The sequence below is a fragment of the Oryzias melastigma genome, linkage group LG10 (genome assembly GCF_002922805.2).
Source record: "Oryzias melastigma strain HK-1 linkage group LG10, ASM292280v2, whole genome shotgun sequence".
Taxonomy (NCBI): domain Eukaryota; kingdom Metazoa; phylum Chordata; class Actinopteri; order Beloniformes; family Adrianichthyidae; genus Oryzias; species Oryzias melastigma.
In genome coordinates, this window is record NC_050521.1 from 14,471,132 (window position 1) to 14,490,704 (window position 19,573).

Below are 19,573 nucleotides of genomic sequence, written 5' to 3' on the forward strand. Positions count from 1 at the left end.
TAAACAGAAAAAATTAGGAATAAGCAATAATTCATAAAACTTTGGGGCTCAGATAACGGTATACAAATAAGTGGTTTGCGATTAATGCTCTCATCTCAGTAAAATGAACGTCTTCTTATCGAACAGCAGTATATAAAATAATCATTCAATCACATCCACAGTACACTACTAAAAAAAAAACATCATAAAAGCAAGAAATATGCAAAAAGAATTGCAATGTTTCATAGTGTGATTTTAGACTAAAATATATCATCTTACCTTCTCTGAGTTGGGTAAAGTCTGAGTTCTGGTAAAAGTGTCAGCTCCATTTATACTGATCAGTTCTGCATCTACAGGAGGAAACGGTGCGGGGAAAACCACCACGTCACTCTTGAGAGTATCCGAACTGAAACACACGTCGTACTGCTGAGTAGCTTTGGAGTAAGACCAGCTCCCGTCAGGGTGGGTGGTGATCATTGGAGCGCTGTACCTGCTGAAACTTGCGTCTGTCCTGTGGCATCTGACAGCCATCAAACTGATGAGACTCAGCAGAAAGATGACGGACACCGACACTATGGCGATCAGCAGGTACAGGTTCAAATCCGAGAAGCTGTCCTCCTTTAGAGGCACGTGTCTGAACGGAGTCTGCATGTCAGCGCTGCTTTCCAGAACCACCACCTCAATGGACACAGTAGCTGACAGAGAAGGTTCTCCATGATCACAAACCAGCACCAGCAAGGGGTGACTTTTCAGGTCATTGTCGCTCATTCTCCTCTTAGTCCTGATCTCCCCGCTGCTGGTTCCCATCCGGAACAGGTTGTTTCCTTTGGGCTCAGACAGGTGATAAGAAAGCAGAGCATTGTATCCAGAGTCTGCGTCCACAGCCCTGATCTTTGCCACAAAGTATCCCGCTTCAGCAGAATATGGGATGTTCTCGCTGTTAACGGAGCCGTGCTCAGAGTAAGGAGCAAGAATGGAGGGACTGTTGTCATTTTCATCCAGAACAAAAACGTTCACAGTCACGTTGCTGCTGAGCGGAGGAACACCAGAGTCTGTGGCCTGAACTTTGAACTGGAACGTTTTCAGCTTCTCATAATCAAAAGACTGAAGGCTGGTTATTTCTCCTGTTTCTGACCTGATATTTATCATAGTCGACAGTGGCATTGAGTTACTGTTGTCATGTAAAAGAGAATAAGTTACTCGTCCATTTTGATCAATGTCTGCATCAACTGCTGACACAGTTTTTAAAACAGTTCCTGATGGACTGTTTTCCTTCATAAATATGTTTATCGTGTTTTCTGTAAACAGAGGTCTGTTGTCGTTTATGTCTGAAACTTGAACATGAATCACACTCGTGCTGGACAGAGGAGGTCTCCCTTCATCTGCAGCAGTGATGCTTATATTGTATTGAGGAGCGGTCTCTCTGTCGAGCTCACCGTCCACCACTAAGGAGTAGTAGTTTTTATAATTGTTTTCTAATTTAAATGGGACGTCGTTGGAGATTTTACAAGTGATCATCCCGTTTTTTCCACTATCTTTGTCAAACACAGACACGAGAGCAATAGCAGTACCAATGCTTACATCCTCTTTGACAGAGTTTAAAAGTGAAGTGACAGAAATTTCTGGAGCATTGTCATTTACATCTACAACTTCTATTAATAATTTTGAATGAGAAGTCAGAGGAGAAGAAGCTCCGTCACTGGCTTGAACTCGAATCTCGAAAGCATTATTTTCTTCAAAATCAATATTCTTTTTGTTTCTTACAGTGCCTGTTTTTTCATCTATTTCAAAAAGTTCCGTTTGTTTACCTTGACCCACTTTGCTGAATGAATATGAAACCTGTCCATTGAGTCCCTCATCTAAATCTGTTGCATTTATTGTTATCAGGGATGTACCAACTTTAACATTTTCACGCACTGTCGCTTTATACAGCGCCTGAGTAAAAACAGGAGCATTATCGTTATTGTCAAGAACATTTACTACAATTACCATTGTCCCTGATTTAGGAGGGGTTCCTTCATCTACAGCGGTAAGTGTAAGCTGAACCACTGATTGTTTTTCTCTGTCTAAGGGTTTTTTAAGAACAAGTTCGGGATATGTGTTTTCCCCTCGTTGTATTTCAAGAGAAAAATATTCATTCGTGCTCAGTTTGTAGCCGTTAACTGCGTTTTTCCCCACGTCTGCGTCATGAGCAGGATGGATGGGAAATCGTGCTCCAGTTGCTGTGTTTTCACTAATATTCATTGACTGTAACTTGCTGAGAAATGAAGGGGAATTATCATTTACATCTAATATTGTGATTTCAATGCGGTACAGTTTGAGAGGATTATTAATCACCGCTTCTACCGTAATTGAACATTTCGCTTCATGGCCGCAGAGCTCCTCTCTGTCTATTCTCTCGCTCACGTAGAGCGCACCAGTCTTTAGATTTACCTCGAAGTACTTTCTCTTTGATCCCGCAACGATCTGGAACATGCGGGACTGCAAATCCTGCACGTTTAGGTTCAAATCTTTTGCGACATTTCCAACAACAGTCCCCAGATTCGCCTCCTCTGAAACGGAGTAAGACAGCTGAGCAGAAACCGCTTCCCAGAAACAACCCAGCAGAGCAACGGCACAATAAATCCACAAAGCGCTCGATCTGTCCGGGAGAAGCATAATTCCATCCATCCACATTGAACAAAGAAACCAGATCCTTTCAAAAATGAGAATCGATGAGTTCAAACGCAGCACACATGATTCCCCGTGCGTCTTTCTCACTGCCTCGTCTCGTTTCTTTGTCTTGATCGCCTGAGAAATATTCATCCGGTGAATCTGGGAGGAGCTGCAGATTATGAACCGCGAGCACAAAGTGACGGTCTATAATGCCTCCATGTGGACACTATTACAAACTACTAATATCAAAACTAAATCTCCCCACTGGAAACATAAATACTGTTAAGACGTTTCCTTCAAACTGGAATGTATGTTAAGAATATGGCGAAATACGAGACTACATGTTGCGAATTTTTAAATAAAATCTCTCCTTTTGAAGTGCATGTCATTCATTCAGTGCATCATCTGTTAGTGGTTTACAACCAGCTTTCAGTTTGATGAATATTTTGCCCAGTTTAGATTTTCTGACACCGTCCTTGTTTTCTATTTAAAATCTCCTCCCTGATTGAACTCCTGCATGACCACATGCTGCGTATGTACCAGGACACAAGGTCACCTACAACACACGAACCTCAATTACAGAGTATGATAAATATTATTATCATTATGCCGTTTCTACTGATCCTGACAACACTTTTGTTTGCCAGGATTTAGTTTTCAGGCAAATGTGAGCAAAAAAAAAAAGTTACTTAATTTTTTTAAATGCATCCTAATTGACCTGTTGAGCTAGAAAATAGGTAATGGAACATTTTTTTTTGTTTTGTTTTCTTAGTATTTACTTTTTTACATGCACATCCATTTACAAAAGTCTCAACTGTATAAGGACTCAAATGTAAGAATGCTGGATTCAAAAAAGCAAATAAAATATGTCATATTTTGTTAAAAATAGATTTATAAATGTAAGCAATTTTGACAAATGTGCACGACTTATAAAACTGTGGAATGTAGATTAATATTCAATGGAATAGGTCAACATTCTAAAATACCTAATTTCAGCACCTTGGATAGCCACATGTTGTCATCACATGATAAAGTTATAAAAAAGAAACTTTAAATCAAATAACACATTTAAAAAAACAATAAATAAAATGAATATTACAATGAATAAAAATATATTATATATAATTATTATTATAAAAAGAAAAAGTAAAAAAAAAAAAAGAGTCTGCAACAATTCTTTTTTTTTCCTTTTTCAATAAAGAGCCTAGTGTCTGCTAAACCGTTTTTTTTTATGGGATTGAAAATTAGTTGTAAAAGATGTGTTTTTACTCTATCCATCCATTTATTTTCTTCTGTTCATCTGGGATAGGGTTCTAGGGGTAGTAATCTAAGCAAAGATGACAAGACTTCCCTCTACAATCTACTTCCTCCAGCTCCTCTAGGGCACCTCAATACCTTCCCAGGCCAGCCTGGGTCTATTCTCAGGTCTCCGCCCAGTAGCACATGCCCGAAACAACTTCCAGTCATGTCCCACTGGGTGGATTCCCTCCCCAGGAAGACAGCAGAATCAGATGACTGAGCCAACTGAATTGGCTCCTCTGGATGTGAAAGAGTAGCAGCTGTACTCTGAGGTCTCTAAATAAAATAAGAATAAATATAAGTGATGTTCTTACCTTCTCTGAGTTGGGTAAAGTCTGAGTTCTGGTAAAAGTGTCTGCTCCGTTTATACTGATCAGTTCTGCATCTACAGGAGGAAACGGTGCGGGGAAAACCACCACGTCACTCTTGAGAGTATCCGAACTGAAACACACGTCGTACTGCTGAGTAGCTTTGGAGTAAGACCAGCTCCCGTCAGGGTGGGTGGTGATCATTGGAGCGCTGTACCTGCTGAAACTTGCGTCTGTCCTGTGGCATCTGACAGCCATCAAACTGATGAGACTCAGCAGAAAGATGACGGACACCGACACTATGGCGATCAGCAGGTACAGGTTCAAATCCGAGAAGCTGTCCTCCTTTAGAGGCACGTGTCTGAATGGAGTCTGCATGTCAGCGCTGCTTTCCAGAACCACCACCTCAATGGACACAGTAGCTGACAGAGAAGGTTCTCCATGATCACAAACCAGCACCAGCAAGGGGTGACTTTTCAGGTCATTGTCGCTCATTCTCCTCTTAGTCCTGATCTCCCCGCTGCTGGTTCCCATCCGGAACAGGTTGTTTCCTTTGGGCTCAGACAGGTGATAAGAAAGCAGAGCATTGTATCCAGAGTCTGCGTCCACAGCCCTGATCTTTGCCACAAAGTATCCCGCTTCAGCAGAATATGGGATGTTCTCGCTGTTAACGGAGCCGTGCTCAGAGTAAGGAGCAAGAATGGAGGGACTGTTGTCATTTTCATCCAGAACAAAAACGTTCACAGTCACGTTGCTGCTGAGCGGAGGAACACCAGAGTCTGTGGCCTGAACTTTGAACTGGAACGTTTTCAGCTTCTCATAATCAAAAGACTGAAGGCTGATTATTTCTCCTGTTTCTGACCTGATATTTATCATAGTCGACAGTGGCATTGAGTTACTGTTGTCATGTAAAAGAGAATAGGTCACTCGTCCATTTTGATCAATGTCTGCATCAACTGCTGACACAGTTTTTAAAACAGTTCCTGATGGACTGTTTTCCTTCATAAATATGTTTATCGTGTTTTCTGTAAACAGAGGTCTGTTGTCGTTTATGTCTGAAACTTGAACATGAATCACACTCGTGCTGGACAGAGGAGGTCTCCCTTCATCTGCAGCAGTGATGCTTATATTGTATTGAGGAGCGGTCTCTCTGTCGAGCTCACCGTCCACGACTAAGGAGTAGTAGTTTTTATAATTGTTTTCTAATTTAAATGGGACGTCGTTGGAGATTTTACAAGTGATCATCCCGTTTTTTCCACTATCTTTGTCAAACACAGACACGAGAGCAATAGCAGTACCAATGCTTACATCCTCTTTGACAGAGTTTAAAAGTGAAGTGACAGAAATTTCTGGAGCATTGTCATTTACATCTACAACTTCTATTAATAATTTTGCATCAGAGGTCATTGGTGAAAGAGCATGATCACTGGCTTGAACTCGAATCTCAAAAGCACTGTTCTCTTCAAAGTCTATGTTTTTTTTAATTGTAACAATACCACTTTTTTCATCTATGTGAAATATTTTAGCTTGTTTCCCTCGACCTACTTCACTAAATGAATATAAAACCTCTCCATTAAGCCCCGAATCCAAATCAGTTGCATTTAATTGTATTATTGTTGTACCAATTTTAGCATTTTCCTGTACAGTGGCTTTGTACAGCGATTGACTAAAAACAGGAGCATTATCATTGATGTCCAGAACAGTGACGATTACGGATATCATTCCAGACTTAGGAGGGGTTCCACCGTCTATGGCGGTCAATGTAAGATGAATCACTGATTCCTTTTCTCGGTCTAAAGATTTTTGAAGAACCAGTTCAGGGACGGCCTTCTCCCCCTTTTGCGTTACAAGAGAAAAATATTCATTCGGGCTCAGTTTGTAGGCAGTCACTGAATTTCTTTCATAGTCTGCATCGTCAGCTGAATGCAGTGGAAATCTTTTCCCTGCTGATGTGTTTTCACTAATGTTGATCCGTTGAGATTCGCTTTGAAACACAGGAGAATTATCATTTACATCTAATACTGTGATTTCAATGCGGTACAGTTTGAGAGGATTATTAATCACCGCTTCTACCGTAATTGAACACTTCGCTTCATGGCCGCAGAGCTCCTCTCTGTCTATTCTCTCGCTCACGTAGAGCGCACCAGTCTTTAGATTTACCTCGAAGTACTTTCTCTTTGATCCCGCAACGATCTGGAACATGCGGGACTGCAAATCCTGCACGTTTAGGTTCAAATCTTTTGCGACATTTCCAACAACAGTCCCCAGATTCGCCTCCTCTGAAACGGAGTAAGACAGCTGAGCAGAAACCGCTTCCCAGAAACAACCCAGCAGAGCAACGGCACAATAAATCCACAAAGCGCTCGATCTGTCCGGGAGAAGCATAATTCCATCCATCCACATTGAACAAAGAAACCAGATCCTTTCAAAAATGAGAATCGATGAGTTCAAACGCAGCACACATGATTCCCCGTGCGTCTTTCTCACTGCCTCGTCTCGTTTCTTTGTCTTGATCGCCTGAGAAATATTCATCCGGTGAATCTGGGAGGAGCTGCAGATTATGAACCGCGAGCACAAAGTGACGGTCTATAATGCCTCCATGTGGACACTATTACAAACTACTAATATCAAAACTAAATCTCCCCACTGGAAACATAAATACTGTTAAGACGTTTCCTTCAAACTGGAATGTATGTTAAGAATATGGCGAAATACGAGACTACATGTTGCGAATTTTTAAATAAAATCTCTCCTTTTGAAGTGCATGTCATTCATTCAGTGCATCATCTGTTAGTGGTTTACAACCAGCTTTCAGTTTGATGAATATTTTGCCCAGTTTAGATTTTCTGACACCGTCCTTGTTTTCTATTTAAAATCTCCTCCCTGATTGAACTCCTGCATGACCACATGCTGCGTATGTACCAGGACACAAGGTCACCTACAACACACGAACCTCAATTACAGAGTATGATAAATATTATTATCATTATGCCGTTTCTACTGATCCTGACAACACTTTTGTTTGCCAGGATTTAGTTTTCAGGCAAATGTGAGCAAAAAAAAAAAGTTACTTAATTTTTTTAAATGCATCCTAATTGACCTGTTGAGCTAGAAAATAGGTAATGGAACATTTTTTTTTGTTTTGTTTTCTTAGTATTTACTTTTTTACATGCACATCCATTTACAAAAGTCTCAACTGTATAAGGACTCAAATGTAAGAATGCTGGATTCAAAAAAGCAAATAAAATATGTCATATTTTGTTAAAAATAGATTTATAAATGTAAGCAATTTTGACAAATGTGCACGACTTATAAAACTGTGGAATGTAGATTAATATTCAATGGAATAGGTCAACATTCTAAAATACCTAATTTCAGCACCTTGGATAGCCACATGTTGTCATCACATGATAAAGTTATAAAAAAGAAACTTTAAATCAAATAACACATTTAAAAAAACAATAAATAAAATGAATATTACAATGAATAAAAATATATTATATATAATTATTATTATAAAAAGAAAAAGTAAAAAAAAAAAAAGAGTCTGCAACAATTCTTTTTTTTTCCTTTTTCAATAAAGAGCCTAGTGTCTGCTAAACCGTTTTTTTTTATGGGATTGAAAATTAGTTGTAAAAGATGTGTTTTTACTCTATCCATCCATTTATTTTCTTCTGTTCATCTGGGATAGGGTTCTAGGGGTAGTAATCTAAGCAAAGATGACAAGACTTCCCTCTACAATCTACTTCCTCCAGCTCCTCTAGGGCACCTCAATACCTTCCCAGGCCAGCCTGGGTCTATTCTCAGGTCTCCGCCCAGTAGCACATGCCCGAAACAACTTCCAGTCATGTCCCACTGGGTGGATTCCCTCCCCAGGAAGACAGCAGAATCAGATGACTGAGCCAACTGAATTGGCTCCTCTGGATGTGAAAGAGTAGCAGCTGTACTCTGAGGTCTCTAAATAAAATAAGAATAAATATAAGTGATGTTCTTACCTTCTCTGAGTTGGGTAAAGTCTGAGTTCTGGTAAAAGTGTCTGCTCCGTTTATACTGATCAGTTCTGCATCTACAGGAGGAAACGGTGCGGGGAAAACCACCACGTCACTCTTGAGAGTATCCGAACTGAAACACACGTCGTACTGCTGAGTAGCTTTGGAGTAAGACCAGCTCCCGTCAGGGTGGGTGGTGATCATTGGAGCGCTGTACCTGCTGAAACTTGCGTCTGTCCTGTGGCATCTGACAGCCATCAAACTGATGAGACTCAGCAGAAAGATGACGGACACCGACACTATGGCGATCAGCAGGTACAGGTTCAAATCCGAGAAGCTGTCCTCCTTTAGAGGCACGTGTCTGAATGGAGTCTGCATGTCAGCGCTGCTTTCCAGAACCACCACCTCAATGGACACAGTAGCTGACAGAGAAGGTTCTCCATGATCACAAACCAGCACCAGCAAGGGGTGACTTTTCAGGTCATTGTCGCTCATTCTCCTCTTAGTCCTGATCTCCCCGCTGCTGGTTCCGATCCGGAACAGGTTGTTTCCTTTGGGCTCAGACAGGTGATAAGAAAGCAGAGCATTGTATCCAGAGTCTGCGTCCACAGCCCTGATCTTTGCCACAAAGTATCCCGCTTCAGCAGAATATGGGATGTTCTCGCTGTTAACGGAGCCGTGCTCAGAGTAAGGAGCAAGAATGGAGGGACTGTTGTCATTTTCATCCAGAACAAAAACGTTCACAGTCACGTTGCTGCTGAGCGGAGGAACACCAGAGTCTGTGGCCTGAACTTTGAACTGGAACGTTTTCAGCTTCTCAAAATCAAAGGACTTCAAAGAAATTATTTCTCCTGTTTCTGAGTTTATATTAACTTGAGAAGGAAATTTATTATCACTTTGAATTAAAGAGTATTTGACTCGTCCATTTTCCTCAGTGTCAGTGTCATATGCTGTCATGGTTTTAATAACTGCCCCCACTGCACTGTTCTCTTTGACATAAATATTAATCATAGAATCTGGGAAAAGTGGTGCGTTATCATTCACATCAGAAACTCTAATAGGTATGACACTCTTGCTGGAGAGAGGCGGACTTCCTTTATCATTTGCGACAATAGTGACGTTATAAAATGAAACGTTCTCCCTGTCCAGCAGTCCATTAACCGACAACGAATAATAATTTTTGTAGTTTGTTTCAAGTTTGAACGGTGCCTTACTTTCAACGCGGACCTCAACGTCACCATTTTCTCCACTATCTTTATCAAGAATGGAGACGAGTGCAACCACTGTGCCTGCAGCAGCGTCCTCTCTTACTGTGGCATGCAGTGACGTCACACTGACTGTAGGTTTATTGTCATTTACATCCACGACTTCCACCAGCACCTTGCAGTGAGCAGACATGGGAGGCTGGCCTTTGTCGCTGGCTTCCACGCGGATCTCAAAAGCCTTTCTCTCCTCATAGTCTACACTACCTTTGATTTTGATGACACCCGTTTCAGCTTCGATTTCAAACACATCTAATATGTGATCCTGATCTTTGCTTCTTAGTGAATACATTATTTCGCCGTTTGATCCCTCATCTGCGTCGGTTGCGTTCACAACAATGACGGTTGCGCCCAGCTGCGTGTTTTCATAAACTTTTGTTTTATACAGGGATTCACTGAAAACTGGAATATTATCATTAATATCTAAAACATTGATAACGACCTGTGAGGTCCCGGTTTTTGCAGGAGTTCCCCCGTCCACGGCCGTCAGTGTCAGGGTTATCACAGGCTGCCGTTCTCGATCCAGCGCTTTCTGAAGCACCAACTCCGCAGACATACTGCCACTTGATTTATGCACCGCTAAAGAAAAATGATGGTTCTGGCTTAATTTGTAAGTATTGATGCCATTCTTCCCTACATCAGCATCAGCTGCTTCAGACAATGCGAATTTCACTCCAGGTAAAGTACTCTCTGCTATATATAAATGTTGCTGCTTGGACGAAAATAAAGGTGCGTTATCGTTTACATCTATAATTTCTACTTCAATCCGATAGAGCTTTAAAGGTTCATTTATTACAGCTTCCAGACTCAGCTGGCATTTGAGCTGTTCTGAGCACAGCTCCTCTCTGTCTAATCTCTCAGTGACAAAGAGAATTCCAGTTTTAAGATTTACCTCAAATATTTTTTTCTTTGATCCAACTGAAATCTGAAACATGCGGGATTCCAAATCTTGTGGATTGAGGTTTAGATCCTTTGCGATATTCCCTACAGGAGTTCCTGGGTCTACCTCCTCAGAGACGGAATAGGAGAGCTGCCCAGCCACCATTTGGCAGCAGCATTCCAGCAGAAAAATCCATAAATACATCCTGAAATGGCTCCTTTCAAAACCAAAATTCATTTCTTTTCAAGAGTCAGAGACCAAATAATCCTCCAAATAATAAGAATGAAAAAAATAAAGATGCAATAAAAGCTTTAGGCTTGATAAATTCTGTCAGCGTGCTTTTCCCACCATCCTCTGTGTCTTTATAACAAAGGATGAGGAGAAATACTCCTGAAAACAGGAGGAGCCTCATTTTATGAAGGAGCTGAGCTGTTTTTGATGGATCAACAGCGGCCTCATGTGGAAAAAAGAGGGAAGTGCATCTATAGTAATATAATAAACACAAACAATATGTACTTTATGCATTTGGAACATGTTAGAGCTCACATGTAATGGTAAGGAGTTATAATGGAGTTCAGCACCACGGTCAGAGCACCATACATCGGCATGGGGATATTTCCATTTAACAGAATTATATTGACTTAAACAATGTTTAATGAAGTCAAAGATGAGTGCAACATTCCTTTTATATATTTATGTTTTATAATAACAGGAAAGCAAGTATTTCCCACGATTCCTGGAGTAAATTATAGTTTTTATCACTGTTCTTCACTAAGATGTTTAACTTTATTCATGTATGACTTTTCCTGAGACATTTAAGCCTTAAATTTATTGTTTCTCCATACTGTGCTGTTACTCTTTACTTACTCTAATTTTCAACTGGATTTTGGAAATTAAAGTACTCCACCTATTTCTTTTTTTTAAGTATTCACAGACACACAGAGGCAATCTCTGAGTGGTTTAGTTTGGAGCTTTTTATTCTGTCCCAGTAGAGACAGCAGTCACATGATTACAAACATTCCCTTTAATATAATCCTAGAACTAAGCTGCAGCCAGAGGGGACACAAATCTGACAATGTAACAGCTCTATCCATCTGTTAGCTGTCAAATGCAGTGGCAGAAAGGACTGACAATTAATATTCAATGTGCTCATTTTGTTAATGTATATGAGGAAATAGTGTGCATATCAAGAGGATTATTAATGAATCTCCTCCATGCAGGCACGCATATGTGCACATACATAAACACACCACCTGATTCACCAAACCGCAATGACCAATGTGGTGAAATCCATTGATTTATGGATTTTTAGGTCACACTTTATAGCAGCTACAGTCGCCCTTTGGGATTTTATTCTGGATTATCTTTCTAATAAAGTAACGTGGAGTTTGCATGTTCACAATGTGAATTTTTTTTTTTTTTTTTATGATTTTGACTGCTTTCCAGAGACTAAAAAACATTTTCATATGTTCTAAGAGCTAAACAAAAGATTAGTGTTGTTATTTGCAATAGCTTCTTAATTAAAAATAAATAAATAAATTAAGGGGAAAGTGATTAAGTTATCAAAAAATAGCTCATTAACACATCTCTTTAATGCACTCTATCCCTTTTGGGGTCATGACCCTGTCAGAGTCTAACCTGGCTACTGTTGGGGAAAAGTGGGGAACACTCTGGGCAGGTTACCAGCCCGTCGCAATGTCACATATCTTAAGGATGATTTAGAGTAATCAAACAAGCTATGAAGCATGTTTTTGGACTGTGGGAGGAAGCCGGAGAGAACATGCAAACTCCACACAGAAAGATCCTGGCAGGGATTTGAACCAGGACCTTCTTGCTGTGAGGGAAAGGCATTAACCACTCCACCACCGTGCAGCCCTAAATGAAGAATAAATTCAAAAAGATGGAAATTCATAGAAGTCATATACAAAAAAAAAAAAAAAAATCATAATGACATTTTGAAGTCTGACTTTATTAAATTATCATCTGGATGTCATACATAAACATTTACATTCCCTGAAGCCATGATAATCAAATTTGATGAATTATTTACTGTGAATTAATTGGTGTTTGTAAAGATAAACAATAAAAACATGAATATGAAAAACTACATTATGAATCTAATGTTAACACAGCTTTCCTTTCATTCAGAATAATTTGCTGCCTTTGAAAGAAAAAAAAAATGGAGAAACTGCAGGAAGCGTGGACGTCAGGGGGAACTGGCTGAGTGGAGAGAAGCAGAGAGCTGGCTGCATGAGCAGAAGCAGCCAACAGAACACATGAGGTGTGGTCCCTGCATTTTTAAAAGGCTTTTCCACATATTTAGTGCTCTGCATTCATCTAATGGTGTTTTCATTTTTTTAGTAGAGTTGATGCTGAAAATAACATGCATACGCCTGCATGTTTCAGAAGGGCGTGTACGGTTCATGAGCGTGTGAGCACATGGGGGGAGGGGAGGTACGTGAACACCCTTCAAGGCTGATTCTCTCCTCTTTCTGTTTTTCTCCTTCCGCACTGCTCTTTCGTCTCCATAGAAACGTCACTTGCTGTAGCAGAAAAAGGAAGCACATGCACACATATTTAAACACCCACCAACATGTCTGCAGACTATCATGTTTATTTAAGGTAATAAACAAAAAAATGCATCAATGAAGGATATTTGAAACTGCTTTAAATTTTAATTGAATGACTCTGATTAGATGTTAGTGAGAGTCATCTAAAAACACACGTCCATTCAGCAAAACAATCTATAGTTTACTGGAAATGGGTTCCTTCACTGCATTTGGGCTGATCACAGAGGGAATGTAGCACTGCGCATCCACTTTGACAAAAGCTCGGCTGTCAAACCCGCTTTTTTTCTGCTCCCACACCCCCAAGAGAGTGTGACCTTTGCATTCTGCCATGCCAGACCCTCTGCACGCTGGTGAGCCTGTGCTGTGAGGCTGCGCTGACATGATCCTGATGCCATTTCAGCGTTTGTGTGTGTGTGGATTAGTGCTAATCAAGACACAATTAGAGCTTCTGCTCCTTCTGGATTTCTATCTGAACTCACTGCCTTCACATTTTCTCCCACTTTTTTTTGCTTATATAATTTCTTCTCTGAGGAGCACATGTTGTGTCACTTATGGAGAGTTTAGTTGTAGTAAAGATGTCATAAGATTTACAAATAAATGGACAAAAGTTGGATTAAGAAAATGAAAACATAAAAAAAACCTGTAACGTGCATCTTTTTCAGAACTATTGAAGAAATAAGGAAACAGAAGAACAAACCCTTTCTATAAAATGAACAAGTATCCACTCAATCTGTTTCGCTATGGATGCAATTGTTTGTTTGTAATTACCGAGAGGGGAAAAAAAAAAAAAAGAAAAACAGTTAGTGAGATAATTAATGGGACATGCAGGGAGACAAAGAGCCAAAAAGAAGGCAGGGGAAATGAATAAGCTTTAGTGGTTAATCCAACTACTACTTAATCATTTATTGCCAAATCTGCACTGCTTTTCGGAATAAGTAGGACAGGGGCGGGTCCACGGAAACATGAGCCGGAACAAGATGAAAACCAGGACACAGCAATATGGAGCATGCTCAAACCCATCGAAGCACACGCACAGTCTCCAGTCTTACACTTACATTGTGTGCAACATAATAACAGCACAAGAACCTCAAGTGATTAATACCTTTCATGGCAAAAATAAACTCAAAATAAGCATTTGAGTTTTCTTTTATCCTCCTTAAAATGAAAATATTAGTCCAGTGATACTGTATAGATCATTTGGTTTTTTCAAGAGTGTCATGTATAACTTCAATTGCCCCCCAGGAGAGATGAGGTGTTTGAGGGCCTGTCATCAGAAAGTGAGTTATCAGTAAACAACCAGAGCAAGTGTGGCGACACAAACACAGCTGACTCACTGATGTAATTTACAGGCTGGAGAAATAGAGAGAGGTGAGAAGAGACACAAGAGGATTATATTTTAAACTGCTGAAATTTTAGTTTTTAAACGTGTAAGATAGTCAAAGGTCAGCAGTAGCACTTCATGTTGAACATAAAGGTTATTATCTAAAGCGGTCAATGAGGGGAGGATCCACACTAAGAACTAGTAACGGTAATTGTAACAAAAAATGTGAGTGGAGAGCTGGTGACAGTGAGACTGTAATGCACACTCTGATTGGCTAAATATCACGCCTAGTGACAAAGGCACAGTCCATCTGATAGATCCACTCTTTCACAGTGTGCACATATAATTGATTCACTATCCTGCTCTTGTAACCATGGTGATGCAGCCGCCTCTGCCAGTGCCTTTCTCTGCATCCAACCCTAGAACACCCCACCATACTAACACATTTCCGTTAATATTACCATTCATATTTATTAGAAGTCAATGTATTAGCTTTACTTAACAAAATTTTGTCATTTTTTAATTTACCTTAAGAGAACACAATCCTTCCAGCATTCACCCTGAATTCCTCTCATCTCTTAGTCTCTCACTCTCAGGGTGAAACAAATAGTTTTTTTTACTCGGATTAAGATCAAATCTAGCTTCATAGTGAGACATGATAACCCAGATTTGTCAAGCAAACTGTCCTCTGGGGAAGAGGCTTTTCACTCTGCATGGCTTAAATCAAGAGTTGAAAATAGGACAGGACTTGCTATATATGGATCAATACTGATACCGTAGGCTCAATAATGCTACTAGTCAGTACATTTCACAGACAAAGTGGCAACATGGTAAATAATTGAATGTACTGACACAAACACACAGGAAGTACTGAGTAGTTCATGAGTTTCCCCACATGAGGGAGCCTTCCTGGTCTCTCTTTGTTCTGCAAAAGAGGTTTTAGATTTGAAGACAGGCGCACACATGCTGGAAACTGGTGAGAGGCTTCTTCACAGCCGCAGAAATTGCATCAGTTAAATAGCAACATGAGCTGTCTGAGTGTCTGCTGCATGGGTGCAGTGTCTGCGGAAATGAAAACGGTATCTGTATCTGATAGGAACAGAGATGAAATGTGATGTATTTCTGCACACTCGTATCCAGCTGATACATATTAAAGTTGAAAGGAAAAGATAAAGAGAAAACAATTTCAGGTGGAGCTGAAAATTCTGTAAGATATATTCAAACCAGCTATATTTAATTTTCCTAAATGATTATTCATCTGAATATATTATCTCATTAGAGACTTTTTAAATTATTTTTGTTTTGTTTTGTTTGTTTCCTGTGCAGCAAGAAGTGCTGAAGTGGATTGCAGGTAAAAGTCTGCTGTGCTGTGGATGACCCACTTCTAAAAAAAATGAATAATGGAAGAGAGTGCTGGTCTGCAGAGAGGTCTATGTCATAAGAGGCTGAAATGTTCTTGGTTGGGATGTTTATATGCCGTGTAAAGATGGCCAGTTAAGAAATAATTAACTGTTACTAAATCATTTAAGCCTGTGCTGCAGGTTTCTAAGAATAGATCCAACATCTTCATCTCTCAGCAGCATCTAGAGAAAGTCCAATGGATGGCTATACTGAGATTAAGATGAAACATTGGACTATTTTAAATTTATTCAATAAAACATACCCTATCTAAGAACACGTCTGCTTATTAGTCTGTCATATGAAGCTTTGTCTTTTTTTTCTTTTTTTCTAAAATATTTGAGCATTTATTTAAACTTAGCTATTCCTGTGTCTATATTTAAGCTTTGTCAGTCTGTTTATTGCTTGTTTTTTTTTTCCTTTTTTTTTTTCTAATTTTTGTATCCACTATATTTCATATCCTTGCATGCCTTTCTTGAGTGAACTTCTGTGAACTTGAGCTCACTCCAATTCCTTACTTTATTTCCTTTTAAAAGAGTCATCAAGTAAAACTTTAAATTGGATATACTGTTTCACTAGTTTTGTTCAATTTGTTGCTGGTGGAAATGATTTGTGACAAAAATGAAATTGCTGTAAATACCAAAAGCCCACACTTCTCAGCATGAAATGAAAGAATGAGTGACAGTTTAGCTCACACTACATGCTTCTTTCTGTGAATCTTACACTGTATGGCATCTTAGGAAGACTTCAACTAATCGCATTAGAGGAGCAACATCAGAATTAGATCATTTCCACACAGTAAAGAGGCCTTAATCCAAGTCAAATGAGCAAAGACTGAACATCGGAATTATTCCATACTCAAACACATAAAAAAATACAAGTGTTCTATTGCAATTTACTTATTATTAATCACAGAAGATTCAACAAGTTATTGGAAAAGGATTAGTGCATTAAGGTCATATTTATTCTGCTGGAAAACTAAAAATATTATAATTATTCTTCATATATTCAATATCTAAGTTCTGTACTAAGGAAATTCTAGTCAGCTTCCAGGTAAAGAAAGTAACTTGCATTTTTTTTCCAATGACACAGTTTTTGTTTAAAATATATATTTTCTTTAATTTAGATCAATGAAATTGGTTCATTTTATTGATCATTTGGATTTCAGAAAAGCTGCATTTGGGTCAAAACATATCAAGACCTATAAACAACTTTCTGTAGTTTGTCTGTTTTATCACCTTGTTCTAAATAAATGGTTTAGATTTAGAGTCAGTGCATGTCTGTACACCGTTTCTTACAATGTGAGCTTTAAAGGAAATAATTACACAACAGCAGCATAGTAACAAAAATCTGCTCAGACATTGTATTTTTTTTTTCTCCCACATTATCACTTTTTTTTTCTCACAACATAAAGCCTGCCCGCACAAAACTATTTTCCCTTCATCTACAACCTTATTGTCTCATCGTTCATAACACTTTGCATCAGTCATACAGTTCAGCAGCATTTGTTGGTGAGTTAGTTTTATTGAATGTGGAAGTAATCTGTTTGATGCGTGATTCTAAATCTCGCTGCTCATCTGTCCAAAGCTTGTGAACGTCACAAAGCAGCACATGATGGGACACACTGAAATGATGCATCCAGACAAGGCCTGAAGGGCACATGCAGCCGTGCAGAAAAACACACACATTGCTGCAGCACACACAGCATTCTGGCACTCTTCAATAAGCTTAATGACTAGCATGATTTTTACAACTTCCAAGTCAATAAAACTGTATTTCTCTGACAAGAATTTATTTGATGAAGAAATAAAACCACTTGTCATGCTTTTTTTCAGCCTAAAGTAAAAAAGTTCTCTGATATTCCTTGAAAGGAAAAAAAACTCTTATTTTACAAGCAGATTTTAAAGATGACTATTTTAAAGATGAATGCTGTTGTTACTTATTGCAATGATTTTAGGGTTTTATATTTTAAGAATATGTTTATTTCTGATTCTTTTCTGATTCTATTCCATTTTATTTCTTGTAACCTCTTTCTTTTTTTTTTCCTTTCTCAAAAGGTCTTTCCTTTTTCAATTGGCCACAGTTGTAAATAAGAATGTTGTTCTTAATCTTTTCCTGCCTGGAGACATAAAAGGTTAAATAAAATAAATAAAAATGACAAAACTCTCTTTTTTTCTCCCTTTATTATTATTTTTTATAAACTTGCCTACTGTCATCCTAAAAAAAGTAAAACTTGTAGTGACTATGATTGAAGTAGGCTAATATTGTGCTATCAAAGTCAGCAAAATATAAAATGCTACACTCATGTTTGGTTGAATGTACTTCTTGCATGCATCTTTGAATGCAAATCCATCCATCCATCCATTTACTTGACCGCTTCTTCCCTTTCGGGGTCGCGGGGGTGCCAGAGCCTATCCCGGCTACTGAAGGGCGAAGGCGGGGTTCACCCTGGACAGGTCGCCAGTCTGTGGCAGGGCCTCAATCACACACCCATTCACTCTCATATTCATACCTAGGGGCAATTTAGAGTCACCAATTAACCTATGAAGCATGTTTTTGGACGGTGGGAGGAAGCCGGAGTCCCCGGTGAAAACCCACGCATGCACGGGGAGAACATGCAAACTCCACACAGAAAGGTCCCAGCCGGGATTCGAACCGGGGCCTTCTCGCTGTGAGGCGAGAGCGCTAACCACTGCGCCACCGTGCAGCCCTGAATGCAAATCATTATTATTATTATTATTATATTTTTTAGACTTGTTAGAAACATTTGCAATTTTTTGCAAGATTTTTTTTTTAATCTAGGGCTGCCACATTTTAGACTATTTTGACTATGCTTTTTTATTTCCAGTTTCTTAAAAAAAATGTGTGTACTGCAGAAAGGAGAAACTGCAGCTGCGGTAAAAACACAAGAGCTATGAAGGCAAGAGAGCACAGGCATCTCTATAAGTAACACATGAGATAGAACCAAACTAAGCGAGCCCCAGAGACCAGAGTGAGTTAATATAATTATTTGAAAAAAATAAATAGAAAAGGGAATTAGTGTCCACTATTTCTCTGGCAGTGCAGTTGCAGAAAGCGACAGGAGAGGGCATAAGAACAAGTCAGCCGTAGGACGTCAGCATGTGTAGGAGGAACGGAAGGACGAAAATCACAGAAAAATGGGAGCAGAAAAGAGCGATAAAAGGGTAAAAAGAAGAGATTGAATGATTGTAAATGTAAATAATTGAAACATAGTAAAGAGCATGTCGAAAAATAAAACTGATTTGTTAAAAAAAAATGTCGCGATAAAGAGAACAAAAGGGGGGGAACGAGGAAGGGGGGGTGAGATGTGAGTCAAGCTCAGCTCTAACTCTCATCTTCCACACCCATACTTCCTTTGTTTTATTCATACTCTGCATCTACGAGATCAGACTGCAGGAGGCAGAGAGGAGAGAGTCACGCAGCGCGCACAAACGCGCACGCGTGTTAACAGGGTGTCATATAAGCCATAAATCTTCAGTCAGGATCGGAGCTCGAACAATACATTGCAACAATTCTGATTCAATCTTCGGACAGATGGTTCACCCTAAAAATAAACAGATCAGCCGCACAAAATGAGAAGCTACATGTGGGACGAGATGACTCACTCGCCGTTCAGAACAGCTCACTGCATCATATTCCAGAAAAAATGACCAGAAGGAGAGAAACGCCATTCTGTCCTTCTGAACATGAAGACATTCTGCACTCCAGGGGGATCAATCTCAGTCTGCATGTGCAGATACTCCCTGTGTGACAATAACACACAGTAGATTATTATTATTAACTCTCTATTCATGCAATGATGGAAGCATGGAAGGGAAAGCAAATACTGTTCCATCATGACACATGCAGGGAAAAAAAACACAAGCTAAAATCTGGAGGTTTGTCCACTTG

At 39.4% G+C, this 19,573-nt stretch overlaps 5 protein-coding genes across 15 annotated transcripts in view; all 5 read right to left on the reverse strand.

The window, feature by feature from the left end:
- LOC112153550 (protocadherin alpha-C2) overlaps positions 1 to 19,573 on the reverse strand; it is a 192,133-nt gene that overhangs the window by 68,630 nt on the left and 103,930 nt on the right. The window lies entirely within an intron of this gene.
- Positions 250 to 2,454, reverse strand: LOC112153670 (protocadherin alpha-8). The gene has a single exon (XM_024284035.1). The coding sequence runs from the start codon at positions 2,452 to 2,454 to the stop codon at positions 250 to 252; it is 2,205 nt and encodes a 734-aa protein (XP_024139803.1).
- Positions 3,857 to 6,892, reverse strand: LOC112153545 (protocadherin alpha-10-like). Its single transcript, XM_024283850.2, has one exon. It carries the CDS (start codon positions 6,771 to 6,773, stop codon positions 4,098 to 4,100), a length of 2,676 nt encoding a protein of 891 aa, XP_024139618.1. The 5' UTR covers positions 6,774 to 6,892; the 3' UTR covers positions 3,857 to 4,097.
- LOC112153546 (protocadherin alpha-8) lies at positions 7,846 to 11,647 on the reverse strand. The gene has a single exon (XM_024283851.2). It carries the CDS (start codon positions 10,607 to 10,609, stop codon positions 8,087 to 8,089), a length of 2,523 nt encoding a protein of 840 aa, XP_024139619.1. The 5' UTR covers positions 10,610 to 11,647; the 3' UTR covers positions 7,846 to 8,086.
- Positions 11,781 to 19,573, reverse strand: part of LOC118599250 (protocadherin gamma-A11-like) — a gene marked incomplete in the record, with an annotated part of 18,922 nt that continues 11,129 nt past the window's right edge. Inside the window, 1 exon segment of the mRNA XM_036213981.1 lies at positions 11,781 to 12,917. Within this exon segment, the coding sequence (XP_036069874.1) occupies positions 12,775 to 12,917 (143 nt within the window).

Coding starts and splice junctions, on each gene's coding strand:
- LOC112153670 (XM_024284035.1), bottom strand. CDS start 2,454: ATGTTCCAGATCGTTGCGGGATCAAAGAGAAAGTACTTCGAGGTAAAT.
- LOC112153545 (XM_024283850.2), bottom strand. CDS start 6,773: ATGAATATTTCTCAGGCGATCAAGACAAAGAAACGAGACGAGGCAGTG.
- LOC112153546 (XM_024283851.2), bottom strand. CDS start 10,609: ATGAATTTTGGTTTTGAAAGGAGCCATTTCAGGATGTATTTATGGATT.